Below are 17,338 nucleotides of genomic sequence, written 5' to 3' on the forward strand. Positions count from 1 at the left end.
TTTAAATAATTGGCCAAATAAGTTATTTTTATTTCACTTATTTCAAAGAAAAATTGGATATATTTGAGGAGGTGGTTATTGAAAGAATCAAAACCAATAAAAATATTTAAATACTTCATATTAGGATATGGTTTCAGTATTTTATGACAGATTTATTCAGTGTAATATAACTCACTCTTAACATGGGCAGATGTGTAAGATTTATATGTATGACAACAGGAAATTAGGAGTGTCCATCTAAGGATGTTCTTTTTTCTCCAATAGTAGAACTGTGAGTCATCTGCTGAATCAGGGCAGGGAGTAGGGATAGAAAGCAAACGCTAGGGAAGAGAAGATTTGAAATGGTTTTTGTAAACACTAAACTAGACGCTGACCAGAAAAACCTATCTGCATTTGTGGGCAGTACTGAAGACCCAGCTAAGACTAACAGAAATTTACCATGGGATCAATGTTAAAATAGGTATGAACTTACAACAGTTATATATATTCCCACTACTCTTGCTAACAAACAAATAAAAGATCACTTAAAGGCCTTTTGTATATATATTGGATAATTTTCATTGAAGTTATCAGCCAGACCTTTCCATTGGTGACAGGACTTATAGGGTTGTATATACATATGTATTATATACATTTGCCCTCATTGCTTCTCTGAATGTGGAGGAGAAGTACAGGAATCAAATGTGTGTATGTATATATGAAGGTAGAAATAGCCCTCTGAAGAAGAAAACAGCTCTATGTAGTTCTAAGGAGACTGATGTGGAAAACTTAGAAGAGGGGCAAAGAGTACTTACTTCTTCCTTTAACAAGATTAAAGAGAACGTATGACGAAGATGCTTCTCAGTAGTAGACTCTGATAAAAAAAGTCATGTAGAAAGCACAAGAAAATAACTGTCAGTCAACATGAAAGTAATCACAGGTTGTGATGAGCTTTGGATTTTTTAAAAGATTTTATTTATTTATCTTTAGAAGGGAAGGGTTAGGGATAGAAATATAAATGTGTGGTTGCCTCTCATGCGTCCCCTGCTGGGAACTGGCCTGCAACCCAGGCATGTGCCCTGACTGGGAATCGAACCACGAACCTTTGGTTGGCAGGCCCGCACTCAATCCACTGAGCTACACCAGCCAGGGCTGGATTTCTTAAACCATGTTTGAGCAAATGGTTTAGGAATAAAAGTGATTCTCAGAAGCCAAATCATGTATATGAATCTAGGGAGGAAGGCATTTTAACATCCAGTGTTATTTTCAAACTGTTCATGCTCTCCACCCCTCAGCGTTGTGACTCCTACACATATATATGCACAAACTGCTTTGAGAGTTAGTGCTGAAGGAATGACTACATTACATTTGTAGAACATGCCAGGTGCTTTCATTTCATTAGTTGATTTGATCGAATTGAATTTTCACAATTCTATGAGAATGTTATTTTAACTCCATATGTACTCAAAAGAAAACTGAGGTTTTCAGGGACAAACAACTTTTCTAAACCCTGCTGAATAGTAAACAGAAGAGACAAGATTTGATTATAGGTATTTTTAACCCAAAATAGCATACTTTTTCCCCTATAACATGCTTTCTGAAAAGAAAAAAGCCTTTGGAATATAGTGGTATATATTTATTCCCTTACCTTCACCTACCTATGTGTAATAATTTACAAAATTAAACCTGGCTACACTTACAAATTCAATTATTACCCAATTTTTAAATGTACATTTGCAATAAGTGCAAAACTTATATATAAATAACATTTCATATTAAATGGTGGATACATTCATTGTGTTTGTTTTTCTATCTTTGTTCTAACCTCGTGACAGAGGTCATGGCACATGCATCACCACACATAGCTGTATGACTGTACCGCCCTGAACTTGAGTAATCAAATTTCACATTCAAACAAATTACTACTGGCCCACACCCTCTTAGATCATCTGCTTTCTCATTGTTATTTTTTTCTTGCTTGTATTCTTATGATGGACACCGCTGAGTAATTCATATTTCTTTCAAAGCCCAGTCTATTAACAGATAATGGCCTATTTGGAGATACTCTCTTCATTGTGATCTCTCCCCAGCAATCTAGGCAGGTAAAAGAATCAATTCCAATAGCTCATACACTGCATAATTTATCCTTAGTCAAAATAAATTTTCTCTTTTATTTTCCATGAAAACTGTTCCTATCAGTCCTCCTCACACTGGTTGCCTTGGTTTTGTGAATATACAGCTGGAGAAATAAAGTCAAGCCTATGACAGGGAGGAAGAGAATTCTGATATTTTTTGTATGTCATTCTCTGTTTTTATTCCTGCAATGGCTGCCTTTTGCAAAAAGAAAAGGTCATGGCCTATCCCACCACTTTTTGAGGATCTTAAGATTAAGAGTCGGCCCTGGCTGGTGTAGCTCAGTGGACTGAGCATGGGCCTGTGAACCAGAGGATCGCGGTTCGATTCCCAGTCAGGGCACATACCTGGGTTGCAGGCCAGTTCCCAGCAGGGGACACACGATACATTGTGTGTCCTCAGCAGAGGCAACCATACATTGATATTTCTCTCCCTCTCTCCTTCCCTTCCCCTCTAAAGATAAATAAATAAAAATATTAAAAAAAAGATTAAGAGTCAATATCCTTTGTTGTTGGCAAGGACGTGAAGAAAATGGAACTCTTGTGCACTGTTGGTGGAATTGTAAATTGGTGCAGCCACTATGGAAACAGTATGGGAGTTTCTCAAGCAGTTCCACTCTGGGTATTTATCCAAAAAAATACAAAACATTAATTTAAAAGATACATGCTCCCCTGTGTTCACTGCAGCATTATGTACAATAAACAAGATATGGAAGCAACCTAAGTGTCCATAGATAGATGACTGTATAAAGAAGACATGGTATATGTGACACAATGGATTATTACTCTGTCATAAAAAACAATGAAATTTTACCATTTGCAACAACCTGAATAAAGAGGATATCATGCTAACTGAAGTGAGACAGAGAAAGGCAAATGTTATGTGATTCCACTTACATGTGGAATCTAAAACAAAATAAACTAAAAACAAAAAAGAAACAAACTCATAGATACTGAAGAAAAAATTGATGGTTGCCAGGTGGGAGGGCATTGAGGGGATAAAGAAGGTGAAGGGATTATGGAGTACAAATTGGTAGCCATAGAAGTAGTCACATGGATGTAAAGTACAGCATAGGGAATATAGTCAATAATTGTAATAACTATATATTGTGTCACATGGGTACTAGACTTATCAGGGTGATCACTCCTTAAGTATATAATGTCTAATCACTATGTTGTACACCTTAAACTAATAAATATTGTACGCCATCTTTACATGAAAAATTTTTTTAAAAAACTCTTTTAAAAGAATCAGCATCTTTTGAACTAGTCCCTGTGAAGAGCAAATCCTTGTCTCACAAACCATAATTTCACGCCCCAGCCCTCTTTCTGTGTTGAGCTCATTACAGGCAAGCAGGAAGTCACTTTCTGAGTGAATGTGCGCCACTCCCCCGTACCACTCCCCTGACTCATTCCCAAGTCCTGTTGTGAATAGTGACTGGGCACCAGGATCTGCATTAGTACCTTCAGGTTCTGGACACTCAAACAAAATGTTTGGACTGAGACCCTACTCGTTAGAAAAGCCTTCGCTGAGCACTCCAGAAAACACAGAGGAAAGAGAACGTATGTACTTGGAGGAAAGTGCTGTCAACCAAAACCAGTAGACAACATCTCATGTCTTTGAAAGAATAATTAAAACAAAAGTAAAATTTTAAAAGCCATTAAAATGTTTAAATAATTAGCCAAATAAATTATTTTTATTTCACTTATTTCAAAGAAAAATTGGATATATTTGTGGAGGTGGTTATTGAAAGAATCATCACCAATAAAAATATTTAAATACTTCATATTAGGATATGGTTTCAGTATTTTATGACAGATTTATTCAGTGTAATATAATTCACTCTTAAAATGCAGTCATTAAAATTGTTAATAACTGATGAATCTAGGTACTATATTTGAAACTTTTTTGTACATTCAAAATATATCAAAATAAAAAGCTAGAATATATTTGTTATGCAGCTCTTGGATACAAAAATACCTACTAGAAATAAAAATTACTAATACAGGGATGTGCTTATGAAATAACATTAAATACAAAAAACATAATACAAAGTTATACATTATTGACATAACTCTGTGAAAAAGGCCTGTACCTATGAAAAGTACTTGAAGTTTAACATGTGTTTGTTTAATTAATTTTTACAAGTTTAAAATAATACTTCATTTTTTTACTAAAGAAAGAAAAAAATCAGAATACCAGGCATGAGATATAGGATCTCATGAAAATATGTAAGAGAAAGCAAGGAAAGAACCCACTCATTCCTGTCTGTGTTGTTTGGTTTGCACATTATATAAAAATGTGTAATTGAACACTTCTCAAGTTGTAGCCTGGGGTGAATTTATTACCAATTATCAGTGATTTACAAGATAAAGTTACAGAATTTTAGAATTGAAAACATCCTGTAAGGCCCCCTTATTTCTCAGTAGATGAATGAAACTCTAAGAGGAATAGGTGGTTTTTCCCTCTAGTCTACCCAATTAGCTGGTGAAAAAGCTGAGACTAGAATTCAGGATTTAACACCCAATATAATTCTATTGTACATTTCTATTCTTTAGCATTCATTATTGCTCACAAAGTAACCCCAGATAAATTCCTAATGTATCTCCTATTTCTCTCCAACATACTAGACAGGAATTATTTTTTTCTCACTTCCATGTTTTTCTAGCTTCTATGTTTTCTTGGGCTCATCCCCTGCCTGCAAATACCACTCAATACTCCATGCTATCTCTACCCCCGCCCCACACTTGTATTTCACTCCACTGTCCACTCATCTACAAGTAGAAATTAATTAGAATACTTTTTTCAAAAGATATACTTGGAAAAAGACAAAGTGATTTTTAGTTCCAACTATTCTTCTTGCTTATCCTACAACTTTGTATAGTTACACAATTACTTCTCTGAATCTCTTCATATACTACTGAGAAAAACAGTGTTTTGTCTCAAAAAAGGGGAGAATTTAAAGGTACTACTACCCATTAACATCAGAAAAAATTTTCCTGATAGTCCTTGGCTTACTATGGCAAAGAACGAGGTCTGTGAAAATATGATAACAGGGCAAGAGTGTCACATCTTTATATGAAAAGTAAATACCCTACAGTGTGTAGAGTAGTTGCAGACTTTCACGAGATACCTATCACCTGTCATGGTACTGAGTCACAAATTACCAGAATGAAATTCTTCCTGATTTGTGAAATTCCCTTTCTGATTCTGTTCCACAAGTCACACTATTGGTTCAAGTTGATTCCTTCAGACTTGTTTAACAAGTTAGGTATTATAATCACGAGGGATTTACTCCTTTGACTTCAGCTCTTTCACAGATCACACATAATATATGACAGTCATTCATTTGAGTGAAAATCTCAGAGCGGGCAAAAACAAGAACCTTGGCATCATTCAGGATTAAAATGTATAGGTAAGTCCTCTTTTTGCCTCTGTAGTTTTATAAGTTGCATTATATCTTAGAGCATATGAAAAATATACAGAAGCTTAAGAAATTTTGTCTGGTCTAGCAATCTTCTAGTCACTTTCCTGGAAACTTCATCAAGACTCTTAGATATTTTTAGATAATATGCTTGATGTTGTTTAAATAAGATTCTTGGCTACTTTGACTGAATTTTTTTGCAAAATGAAATGATCTAAACAGAGGGCTTAATATTATAGCAATGTATTTTTAAATAAGGAAGTGTTTTTGCTTCCGTATACTTTACTTTTCAAAAAGTAATATTTGAACATTAAAAAATAAAATCAGTAAAAAAATTCTTCTATTGTTTTAAATATTTTTTGATGATTCTGTATTTTTACTCCTGGTATAGTATCATTACTAAATATTAAATAGGCAATGAATGTTGAAGTTTTTCTTTAAGAAAGTAACAACATTTTTCTACTTTGTATATACTTATGGTATTGTTTTCAGGTAAATTATTACTCATACTTATGAAGAAAGTAGTATTTGCCTAATTTTTTTAGTTAACAAATACTTATTTTTATATATGGTCACCAAAAACATTGTAGCATAATCTAGAGTCAGAGAGTACAATCTGAAAATCATTATACAATATAGTTTGACATGTTTGTGCATGTATCTATGAATGTACATATTTTTCCTTTGGGTTTTTTCATGACACAGAAAAATATGATATTGATGTGATTTTTAAAAGGGGACAATAAAAGCATGGACAATGTGTTGGTTATGTTAAGTGTAGTTGAGTTTATTTTAAATGTCACAAACTTTAGAAACAATAAAAATTCAAATTATTTTAATAATAAAATATATGTACAGGGGATTAAGATGTACAAACTACCACTCATAGAAGTAGTCATCGAGATGTAAAGTGCAGCATAGGGAATATAGTCAACAGTATTGTAATAACTATGTATGGGGCAAGGTGGGTATTAAAATTATTGGGGGATCGCTTTGTAAATTATATAAATGCCTAACCACTATGCCATACACCTGAAACTAATATTATATGTCAACTATAGTTAAAAATTAATTTTAAAAATAAAATATATGCACAATAATGTGGGTTTGAATATATATGAGTTTCCAACAATAAACAAAAATTAACAATTTCCTACCTGGCTGGTGTAGCTTAGTGGATTGAGTGTGGGCCTGCAAACCAAAGGATCATGGTTTAATTCCTAATAAGGGCACATGCCTGGGTTGCAAGCCAGTTCCCAGCAGGGGATGCACAAGAGGCAATCATATGTTGATATTTCTCTCCCTCTCTCCTTCCCTTCCCCTCTAAAGATAAGTAAATAAAATAGTTATAAAAATTAACAATTTCCAATAGATAAAGGAAATAATACCTATTATTTTTTATTTACACAGTGGATATAACAAATTCGTTAAAATAAGTAAAAACCTATGAAGAATTTTATGTATTGTATCTATTCTCATTTTATGTGGAAAACAAATCACAAAATTGTATTTACTTATCAACTATCACTTTAAAAAGCTACATGTTAAAAACTCTGTTGAGGACTAGACTATAAAATAGCAATCACGTTTGCTGCATTAAAGTGGCCAGCTTGTGAATTATATTTTTCCCACAAGTCACAAACTTTTTATAACAATATAATATATTTTAGTAATTTTGATAGAATTTGACATGTATTTTGCTGAAAGATTTTTAATTTTGCAAAGGAATTTCTCTGATTCTTAAAAATTGGGCCTTTATAAGTAGCAAATTATATATACATATACCAAAAGTCATCCAAAAAAAAAGAAGACATGTAAACAATGCAAATGAGGAAAATGCATATAATTTCAGGATTCCTTAAATCATTCTAATTTCTAAATTGATCCATCCTTACAGGAAATATGACGCTCAATCAGAACCAAGCCTTCCAACTATACAGAGCTCTCTTTGGAATTTTGGTTTCTATGGGTCACAATTTAAAATATGTTCTTTCTTAAATAGGTAGCATCTATTAATAATTGTTTATTTTTCCTTTTTATTAACCTAGAATAATGTAACTCCCAGTTAATGTTGTTTATTTGTTGGCTGGTTTTTATCAGAATGACACAGATGTATACTACACTGATAAAATTTTGAAAATAAACTTATGGATCCTCATTCACCTCAGAGGACCCATGACTGGGAAACAATTCCTTCTGCCAACATGAATAAAGGGCAGAATTATCAGTAGGAAGAGAAGAGCACATTCAAATAGGCTAAGGTGTTAAAAAAAAAACCATACACATTTTGTTCTGACCATCTTACTTCTAAGCCAGGACATCTGTGACAGTTTAATATTACAAGGAATGAATTAAACCATACATTTTCCTTCTCTGCTAGAATATTCCCGTCAGAAAAAAAAAATGTAATTAAAAATATCTCAAACTTCATTATTTTCCAACTTCTTCACATGCTCTTAGATAGCAGGGTGTTCAAATAGGGTAGGAGAAATGAAATGAAAACTAATAATATATTTTTTAGGTAATTTCAGATCTTTGTTAAGTAATTTTAGATAAATCTCCAGATAATTCTGAGATATCTTTGGTTCAGAATTGGCTGTCTTAGATTGTTTGATCACTATTTATATATAAATTAAACCCTCAGACCTCTGAAAAAAGTTCTACCATAGGGCCCAGGAACTTGCGTGATTGTGTTATCGTGATGTAATCACCATTTCTTTCAAATACTTGGATAGTCCAGATGTCTTCAGATCCACTAAGAGAGTGTTTATATCCACTGAATTACTTTGAAAGTATGAGACGAACCCAGGCCAGTGGCTCACTTGGTTGGAGCATTGTCCTATTCATGGAAGGTTGTAGGTTGGACCCCTCCAATCTTTGAAAGTCAATTTCAAAACATTTTCATCTGAATAGATACAAAAATTAAAGTATTCATTTTCCAAAAAGTATTTTGACAATAAAATATCAAATATCATATATACTACATGAATATTTATTTGTAATTTGCAGAAAGCTGGCAAAGTAGTCTTGGTGTCAGTAAGGGATAAAGATCCCCTTTAGTTAAGAGTAAAGAAATAAAGGAAAGTAAATGAAGGGAAAGGATAAAGAAAAGACAAGAGAGAAAAAAATCAGTTTTTAAAACTACCTTCAGGAAGGAAAAAAATGCAGTTTAGAGGGAAAGGGACGAGGAAGCAAATCTCCAACTAAACCGTTTCTTGCATAGGAACTACCCTGTGCTCAGAGGCTGTGTCAGAAGCTACCCTTTTTACAGTAGACCTCAGACCAAAACTCACACTGCCCTGTAGAGTGCATGCCGCCCCTCCTCTAACCTTAATCAGCAAGGAGAGCAGCAACCTGTGTCAGGACTTCCTCTGTTATAGGTGTTGGTATTGAAGCACTAGGCACACATTCTTCAACAATTGTAGCATCAACAAAGTATTTCTTTCATCACTTGATGAATTTGGTGACTCTTAGAGACATACGTAAAATATCAGCATCATGAAGTTCCAGAAGAAATATTTCCATCTATTCTGTTGTTTTCAAATCACCTATGCAAGCTCACCTTTGTAGATGATGGCACCATCTACCATAATGCCACTCTGCCCATTTGCCCACTAAAAAGGCTCCATAATCTCAACTGTGGAAGCCAGAACCCACCCTTTAGGCAGCTGTACAGTTCCAGCAAAAATAGTCTTCCTTCTAAAAAGAAATGTATTTTAAGTGTATAGAGTAGTAGCCGAAATATACATCTAAGTCTTTAAATAACTCTTTGTCAGTCAGTCATCTTCAGACATCTTCAATGAATAATCACTCGAGGCTGACTGTACAATGTAAATTTCCTAACTCCAGTTGTCCTTCCATATCCCCTTAAATATCTTTTACAAAGTAAGAATTCAACACTATGCTTAGTTCAAAGTCAATTAACCAAATCTTTTTTTAATATCAGGCCCTTCATTTTAAAAACATGAGTGATATTAGAACAAAGGAAATGCCAAAAAGGAGAAATAATCATTTTAATTAAAAAAATTTAGCATCTGCCTTATTGTTTGTATACATTTAAAATGAATATTATTAACAAAGAATATATCACACAACTGGAACTATTTTTTCAATTGAATAGGAGCCAAATAAGTTAAGAGTTGGTATGCTATGATAGTACATAGTCCACAATATTTTCCTTCTTTAATAACTGTTTAATATACCCTTAATTACTAGAACTCAGTGAAATCTTTTAAAATCTGGTAATAGTTGCTATAAATCAACTTAAAATAGATTTCAATGCTATAATAACAATAAACTGGAGGGAAGTCTATGGGCATAGACTTCCATATATGAAAATGATTTCTTCACATCTAGAACAAATTGAACAAAGTATGAATAGAGCATCTCTAGGGAAGGCATTTATTTTTCTCCCAGCAGCGAAGGTGGATTTGCCCTGTTGTGGCAACACCCTTTCATGGGGTTGACTGTGTGACTTAGACCTGTTAAAAGAGCCTGAGTCCCAGGGAAGGAAAAACTCGACTAGCCTGTGAAACAATTGAGTCCATGCTCTTAGCTTCACTGGCAGCAGGTTCTCATGAACCTGCTTCAACTCACAACCTAACCATTACATACATACATACATACATACATACACACATATTGTACATATTAGTCATTTGTTCATATCAGCTTGAGAAATTTGTAAGAAGAACTTGAATCCTAGATTGGCTTTCTCTACAAATAGCAGATTTCAAAATTTCAACACATCATTACAGGTCTGTTATATATAGTTGCGTAGTTTGTGCAATACACAAAAGTAGATGCCTCAGGAGAAGATCGGAAGCAGATATGGGGCCTAGGCTCTGTGCCAAGTTGCTTGTCCCAGAGCGGAGTTGGATGCAGCCCAAGGAGCACTCTCTTATAACTGTCTCTGTCTCCCAGAGAAGCCCTCTTCTCCTAACTCTCACAAAAGCATTACACAGGCTAGTGCAGACCCTTCACCATTTGCCTAGCCTCTGTATCCTCAGAAGTATGACATAATTCCTATCCTCCTAGAACATACATTAAATGTGTGCAAGATAAGTGCTGTCTTGGATAAGCATTTGGATACATACTATCCTTATTTAAATGTTATCCAAGATAAAAAAAAACTGGAAAATAAGTCACTGAATTAAAAAAATTCATGAAGTGCATGACGAAGATAAATACACATAAAGGGTTGCATATTTGCAATTCAAGGACAGAATTCTCTTTTTTATCCAAATACAGATGACATATAGTATTATATTAGTACTAATACTAATATATAGTATTATATTAGTTCCAGATGTACAACATAGTGATTAGACATTTCGATAACTTATAAAGTGATCACCTGGGTAAGTCCAGTACCCGCCTATCACTGTACATAGTCATCACATTATGATTGAATATATTCCCTATGCTTACTTTACAAAGGATAGGATTCTTATCACCAATATAATCCCAGAGCTTTCAGGATGCATGATTTAATTAAACAAAGATATTAAGAAGTCTTAAACCTGTGGCACTGACTCTGCCACCGTGAAGTCACACGGTACTGATAACCCTCTGTGTCCCTTTCTGCTTGCAGTGTACCCTTATCAAATCGATCATCTGAGTTGATATCAACTAAGTTGACGTCAAATTTATCAACAAAAAAACTTTAGAAATAAATAAAAGTATTAGACTGAATCGGGGATTTACAGAAAATACATCATTTTCTCCCCCCGTCTCAAATCCAAACAGAAAAGCTACTCCATTTTTATCTGTTTTCTATTATTGAGCTTCCAAATAAGACCTTGTTCCTCAACTTTTAAAAAAAATTAGCCATTGATTTGGATAGTCTCTTCTACCTGCCTGGTGGCAATGATGTAGAGTTAATAAAACTGACAGAGTAAATCCCTTCACTTTGGAACTATTCTGATATTCTTCATAACTCCAATACTCCAATATATAACGTAAACATACACATATACAAATATACGGGTTTGTATATTCTGTAGTATAAGATCTATACAAACATTTTTGAACTTTCCATCTCAGCTTCAACAATAAAGTAGTAAGTATGTTAGGAATTAATAACAATGATGTGATAATTAACAGGAAATCTTTTCCCATCTGATGTCAACCTTTGCAGTTTGAGCTTGAGAGATCTGGATTCATATTCCAGCTCTGTCATTTATTAGCTGAGTAACTAAGCCTATATTTTATCATCTGTAAACAAGCATCATTTACAAAGATTAAATTAAACAATATGGAAAAACTTAACATGGCGACAAAGACCTGGTAAGCACACAACAGATTATTCTCCTATCTATATCTTGTCGGTATTCAAAACAGGAATGCATGGCATACAATTGTATATAAAGTCCCTCCAGACTACAGTACAATTATTTTAAAATTCCCCTTTGCAGTTTCATTCATTAATTTTTTTCATAAACAAGGCTGGGTGTGGTCTTGGTAAAGAGTATTATGCTAGGGGCAGGGCACATCCTGACAGACATCCCTACTTTCACAAGCTACAGCTAGATGTGGGTGCAGTCAATAGGTTCACTGTTTCCTACATGAAGGGATAAGGACTAGAACAGAGAAATTCATTGGGCATTACGAGATCAGATGAGGGGCAGAGAGAGAACAGGATAACTACCCAGTGGGAAAAGAAAGATGCTTGAATTATCTTAAAAATAAAATGGGAATCGTCAAGCGTCTGGCTGGGGATAAGTGGACAGGTGAGGATGTGGCAGGAGATGGAGCTGCAGAGGTGATTGTGATGAGCTTTCAATGCCATATGGTATTATGGTATTATTAGGTTTGGATGCTATCCTGAGGATCTTGAAAATCTAGAGATAAATTTCAAATGAAGCAGGGGAAGAGGAGAGTTTCAGAACCTAAGATTCAAATTTTTGAAAAATCCCCTGAAGGATTTTAGAGTGTTGGTTGGAAAGAAACAGAAATCTTATACTCAATCTAGATACCTCTTTTTTTCTATATCCCAAAAGTGAACCACCAGCAAATCCCCTATGATCTAGATTTAAATTACATCCAGACTCACCATTTATCACCACCTCCAATGCCGCTACCACCGTTGTCTAAACCTCCAACATCTCTCATCTGGATTATTGAATAATTTCTAAAATCACCTCCCACTCCATCCCTAGACTACTATTCCCCTGAACCTCCCAGGGATCCTGTTAAAGAAATAGATCTGATGTCACTCCTTTGCTCAAAACCTTCAAAGACTTTTCAGAATAATGACCAAAGTCTGCACATAAAAAGCATTAAATGATCTCCCTCCCCACCCAACTGACACCCTACTCTTATTTTTCCAACTTTATTTCCCTCTAAAGTTTGCTCCCACCACCATTTCCAGCTCCTCCCCACCCTCCCCTCCCCTAACCGCTCACTCCACTCCAGGCTAGGTGCCCCCTGCTGTTCCTCAGCTTGGGGAGTTCCCGGCTGAGGGCCTGCTGTTCTCTCTGCCTAGATTATTCCTGGTATCCTCACAGCTTGCTCACACACCTACTTCTGGTCTTTTTTTAAATGTCACCTTCTCTGCCTGGCATTTCTTTTCCAGTCAACCTAAATTTTCAGCACCTCGAATACTCTCTCCCACCTTCCTGCTTTTTTCGTTATTTTCTTTGTCTTATTCCTTTCTATCTTCTCCGTGTACTTTCAAATTAAAATTCAATCACCACTAGTAGTTATATTTCTGTGTTTCTTCTCACTGTACTCGCAGCACCTATAACGCTGAAGGCATCCACCAAATGTCTCCTAAATTAACTGATTAGTTAATGGAAGAAGGGAGACCAGTTAAGAGGTATTTTAAGTAATCTAAGAAAAGTAATAACTGCCAGAATTAAGAAAGAAATAAAAGGTATAAACTAAAAGATTGAAGTGGTAAGATGAGTACTCTTTAGTGGCCTCCTGAATGTGGGAAGTAACCAAGAGAGAGCAGGTGCAGCCAATTGCTGGATCTCTGACTTAGGGTACCAGGTGGATGGTAGTGACATTCACCAACACTAGAAGCAGTCTGGGGCACAAAGAGTGAGAAACATTGATGTGAGATAGAAACATCAGTCGGTTCCCTCCGGTATGTGCCCACAAGGGGATTGAATCCGAAACCTGAGGATGTGCCCTGACCAGAAATCAAACCCTCAACCCTTCAGTGTACAGGATGACGCTCCAACCAACTGAGCCAACTGGCCAGGGATGAACTGTGATATTTAAGGAGGTTATAGAGCATCCATTAGATATCCAATGAATAATTTAAAATGTTGTGAAGCTTAAAGACAGTGGTCTAGGCTAAAAATCTTTCTTAGGAGGTAATGTCCTACTGAGTGCTTGCTGAAACCATGGCATGAAATGGAATTGGAAGAATGCAGAGCAAAAGAAGATGACTGTGGACAAAATATTTGTTACTATAATACCTAAAACCTTATTTAAATGGACACAAAATTGTCTAAAATCATATATACATACATAATATATATACACATGCATACACGCATATATATATCAATTTTCAATTACCCTGTCGTTGTTTTCTTCAAATTACCAAATGGCTCTATTAATCCACAGTTGTATATTAGTTATAACAATGTGCCAATGACAAAAATTAATAAATATTCCTACATAAATTTGATACAGTAATATCAGGTATACTTTCAAATTTAAAATTAAATCAACAAATATTTTATTACACACTTACTATGTATAAGACAAAATCATAACACCTAATGGATATTGATCCCCATTACTTCCACTAAGAGAGACCAAGAGAGAAAGGAGTCCCAAATCTTTCCCATCCTTGTAGTGTGAGGGAGGGAGGACATGTTCTCCGGGTCACACCAACAGGGTCTCTGTTTCCAGCTCTGTCATTCCTGAGTAATTAGGAGTTATTTACTCTCTGAGCCTCAGCATCCCTATATTCAAAACAGGGATCCTAACACCTACTTTATAAGATGATCGTGAAGACTGGCAATATACTTCAATTCCTTACACTTCAGGTTTCAAAAGTATAAAGTGAGTTTTCCAATACTCATGTAACTTCCAAGTCAATGAAAAAGAGAGAGAGGAAAGCCCGTTAAACATAGTATTATGTTTTAAACATAGTAAACAAATGAGAATTTTGTCTTGCTGTTTAAATGTAAGCACTAAAAAGCTCACTAATTAGGATCCTGCTTTAACAGCAAAGTCTTTTTAAAAAATATTTTATTTATTTGTTTTTAGAGATTGAGGAGGGAGGGAGAAAAAGAGGGAAAGAAGCATTGATGTGAGAGCTAAACATCCATCAATTGCCTCTCATATGTGCCCTGGCAGGGAATGGAACCTGCACCCCTTTGCTTTGCGGAGTGACACCCAGAAAACGGAGCCACATCAGTCAGAAAGCAAAGTTTTCTTGCACAGATTTCCATTGCATTGTGAGTCAAAATTCAGGCAGTGTTTGGAAATATATTTTCTCTAAGAGTTTACAAAATAAATATTGTCCACAAGTGAGTTTGTGTTGGTGTAAGCTTTATAACCTGCCACATACTTAGATTCCAGAGCAAGTTGCAAGAGAAAGAGCAGAAATTTCTCCAGCAGTTTCTATAGGGTGGAACAATCCATTCTCATGCAATTAACTACAGCTTGTGAGATTATGATAATTTGGGCTCCACACCCTTTGCTTACTGAGTCATAAATCTCATGATGCTTTTCAGTCATTGATTTTAAGATGTTGTCTATGAACTGAAGCGTAGTTGGCATTAAAGTTATTCCCAGGGGAGGGTCATCCAAGCTGAAGCATATGCTGATTCTAGCCTTCTGGTTTTGTTTTCTGGGGTTCAGAGCTCCAACTTAATCTTTGTTTTTCAGAACCTCTCTCTCCACATTCATAAATCTTGACACATCAGTTCACCTTTGAAAATATAGTCAATCTTTGGTTGAGGAGTAGGCTCAATCAATTTAAAATTCATTTAGGTTTTTAGGTTTAGCCTTGCCTCAAAATTTGTCTCCTTTTGACTATCCCACCACTGGGCAGCCTCTAACATTCGTGGAACTCACAAATGCCTAACACTCTGCATTTGCGATCACTTGTCACTGGCACAACAACCCCACAGAGTCACAGATGAGCAAACAGGATCAGAAGTCAACAAATGTCGAAGTGCCAATTTGCTCCAGCTTGAAAATTGCCACTAGTGGCTCCTAAACCTTGGAGTCTGGACCAGGGTCAGTGAATATCAATTTTCACTAGCAGAGCAAAATGAACAAATAAGAGCAATGGAGTACAAAGACATCATAAAGTTAAAGCTAGATTATTCATCACCTTTTTTATTATTCTGAGGTTATGTTCTTTCCACTTTTACACGTTTAAATGTCCTTTTATTAAATGATATGTTTGAGCATGGTCAGTTTTTTAATGTGTTTACTCAACAAAATTGACAGTTGGCAATTCTATGTCCACTTCCAGTAACTTTCTGACCTGTTACTGGTCCCAGAGGCACAGCATGCGACATGCTGGTGGTGCCCTTCTAGAAGTCTGTGGGTTGGGTAGAGCCCAAGTAGCACCTGCAACCCTGCTGGGAAACATAAATGTCTGGGAACTGCTGACCTCTGAGCATTCCCTTCCCACTTACAGCAGAAAGTGGAGAAAACAAATAGAAAAAAAATGAGTCAGACTATATCCTGGCTGAACGTAACTGCTTATTAGCTCTGTTAAGGCCTTAAAATCTGAAACATGGGCAGGAGTTAACACATGCAGCAAATATTTATAAATATCACAAATATTTATGAACCACTTATATATGCCAGGCACCCTACAAAGTGTCAAGAACATAAGCATGAATACCTTCTTTCCTTTCAGAGTGTTCAGAGCCTAGTGAATACCTATTTAACTAGAATGATACACTTCACAGCACCTAACGTGACCTCACTGATCTTCTTGAGGTGCAGGTATCATTATTCTAATATTTAAGACAAAGAAAGTGTCAGATGAATGACAATATGATCTCCAATCAAACAGGAGTTCATACTCATCTCTTCTGATCACCTCCTCAGTAGGGTCTGTGTGCAGTGGGAGAAGCACTGTAAAAGATAGTGCCTGGGCTGTATGCTTAATACAGTTCCAGATACTGTATTGTTATAAATCTACTGGCTTACACTATAACTGGCAAGTTCCTAAGAATAAAGGACAAATCACACAAACCCTCTGCTGGTGGTGCGGTTCTCATTTATTTCAGGGGATTGCTGCTCTCCTGAATCTCAGCTCTCAGCTTCTGGCCACATTCCCATTTTTTGAAAATATTTTATTTATTTATTTCCAAAGAGAGGGGAAGGGAAGGAGAGAGGGAGAGAAATATTAATGTGTGGTTGCCTTTCATGTGTCCCCCACTGGGAACTGGCCTGCAACCCAGGCATGTGCCCTGACTGGGAATCAAACCTCGATCCTTTGCTTGCTTCACAGGCCCGCGCTCAATCCACTGAGCTACAGCAGCCAGGGCGCCACATTCCCATTTTTATAATATGGATAATATCACAGTGAAAAAATGCCTTTGTTCTGACTCCTTCCACCCCTCTCATCACTCAAAATGACCTTTCTTCTGTACAGTCCTGGGGATGGTGCCCAGGTGAGGGGGCTTACTACAGTACGTGTCCAACATAGGGTCCTGGAAGAGGTTATAACAAAACAGAGAAAAATTTATTATTATTCTTGAGAATTTCATCAACTGGCAGAAGAAGGGAAAGTAATTGCAAACCAAAGATCAGATTTCCTTATGCTTCTATCAAACTACCGAGATGTCAACAAAATGCTGAAAAATTTTT

General features: G+C 35.7%; 1 protein-coding gene across 1 annotated transcript in view; it reads left to right on the forward strand.

Moving 5' to 3' along the window:
• Nucleotides 1-5,410: 5,410 nt before the first annotated feature.
• TMPRSS11D (transmembrane serine protease 11D) overlaps nucleotides 5,411-17,338 on the forward strand; it is a 51,211-nt gene continuing 39,283 nt past the window's right edge. Inside the window, exon 1 of the mRNA XM_037042072.1 lies at nucleotides 5,411-5,527. Within this exon, the coding sequence (XP_036897967.1) occupies nucleotides 5,520-5,527 (8 nt within the window). The 5' untranslated portion in view covers nucleotides 5,411-5,519. The remainder of the gene's footprint in view (nucleotides 5,528-17,338) is intronic.

Source organism: Sturnira hondurensis, unplaced genomic scaffold (assembly GCF_014824575.4).
Source record: "Sturnira hondurensis isolate 20B ecotype Veracruz unplaced genomic scaffold, ASM1482457v3 Scaffold0000566, whole genome shotgun sequence".
In the NCBI taxonomy this organism is placed as follows: Eukaryota; Metazoa; Chordata; class Mammalia; order Chiroptera; family Phyllostomidae; genus Sturnira; species Sturnira hondurensis.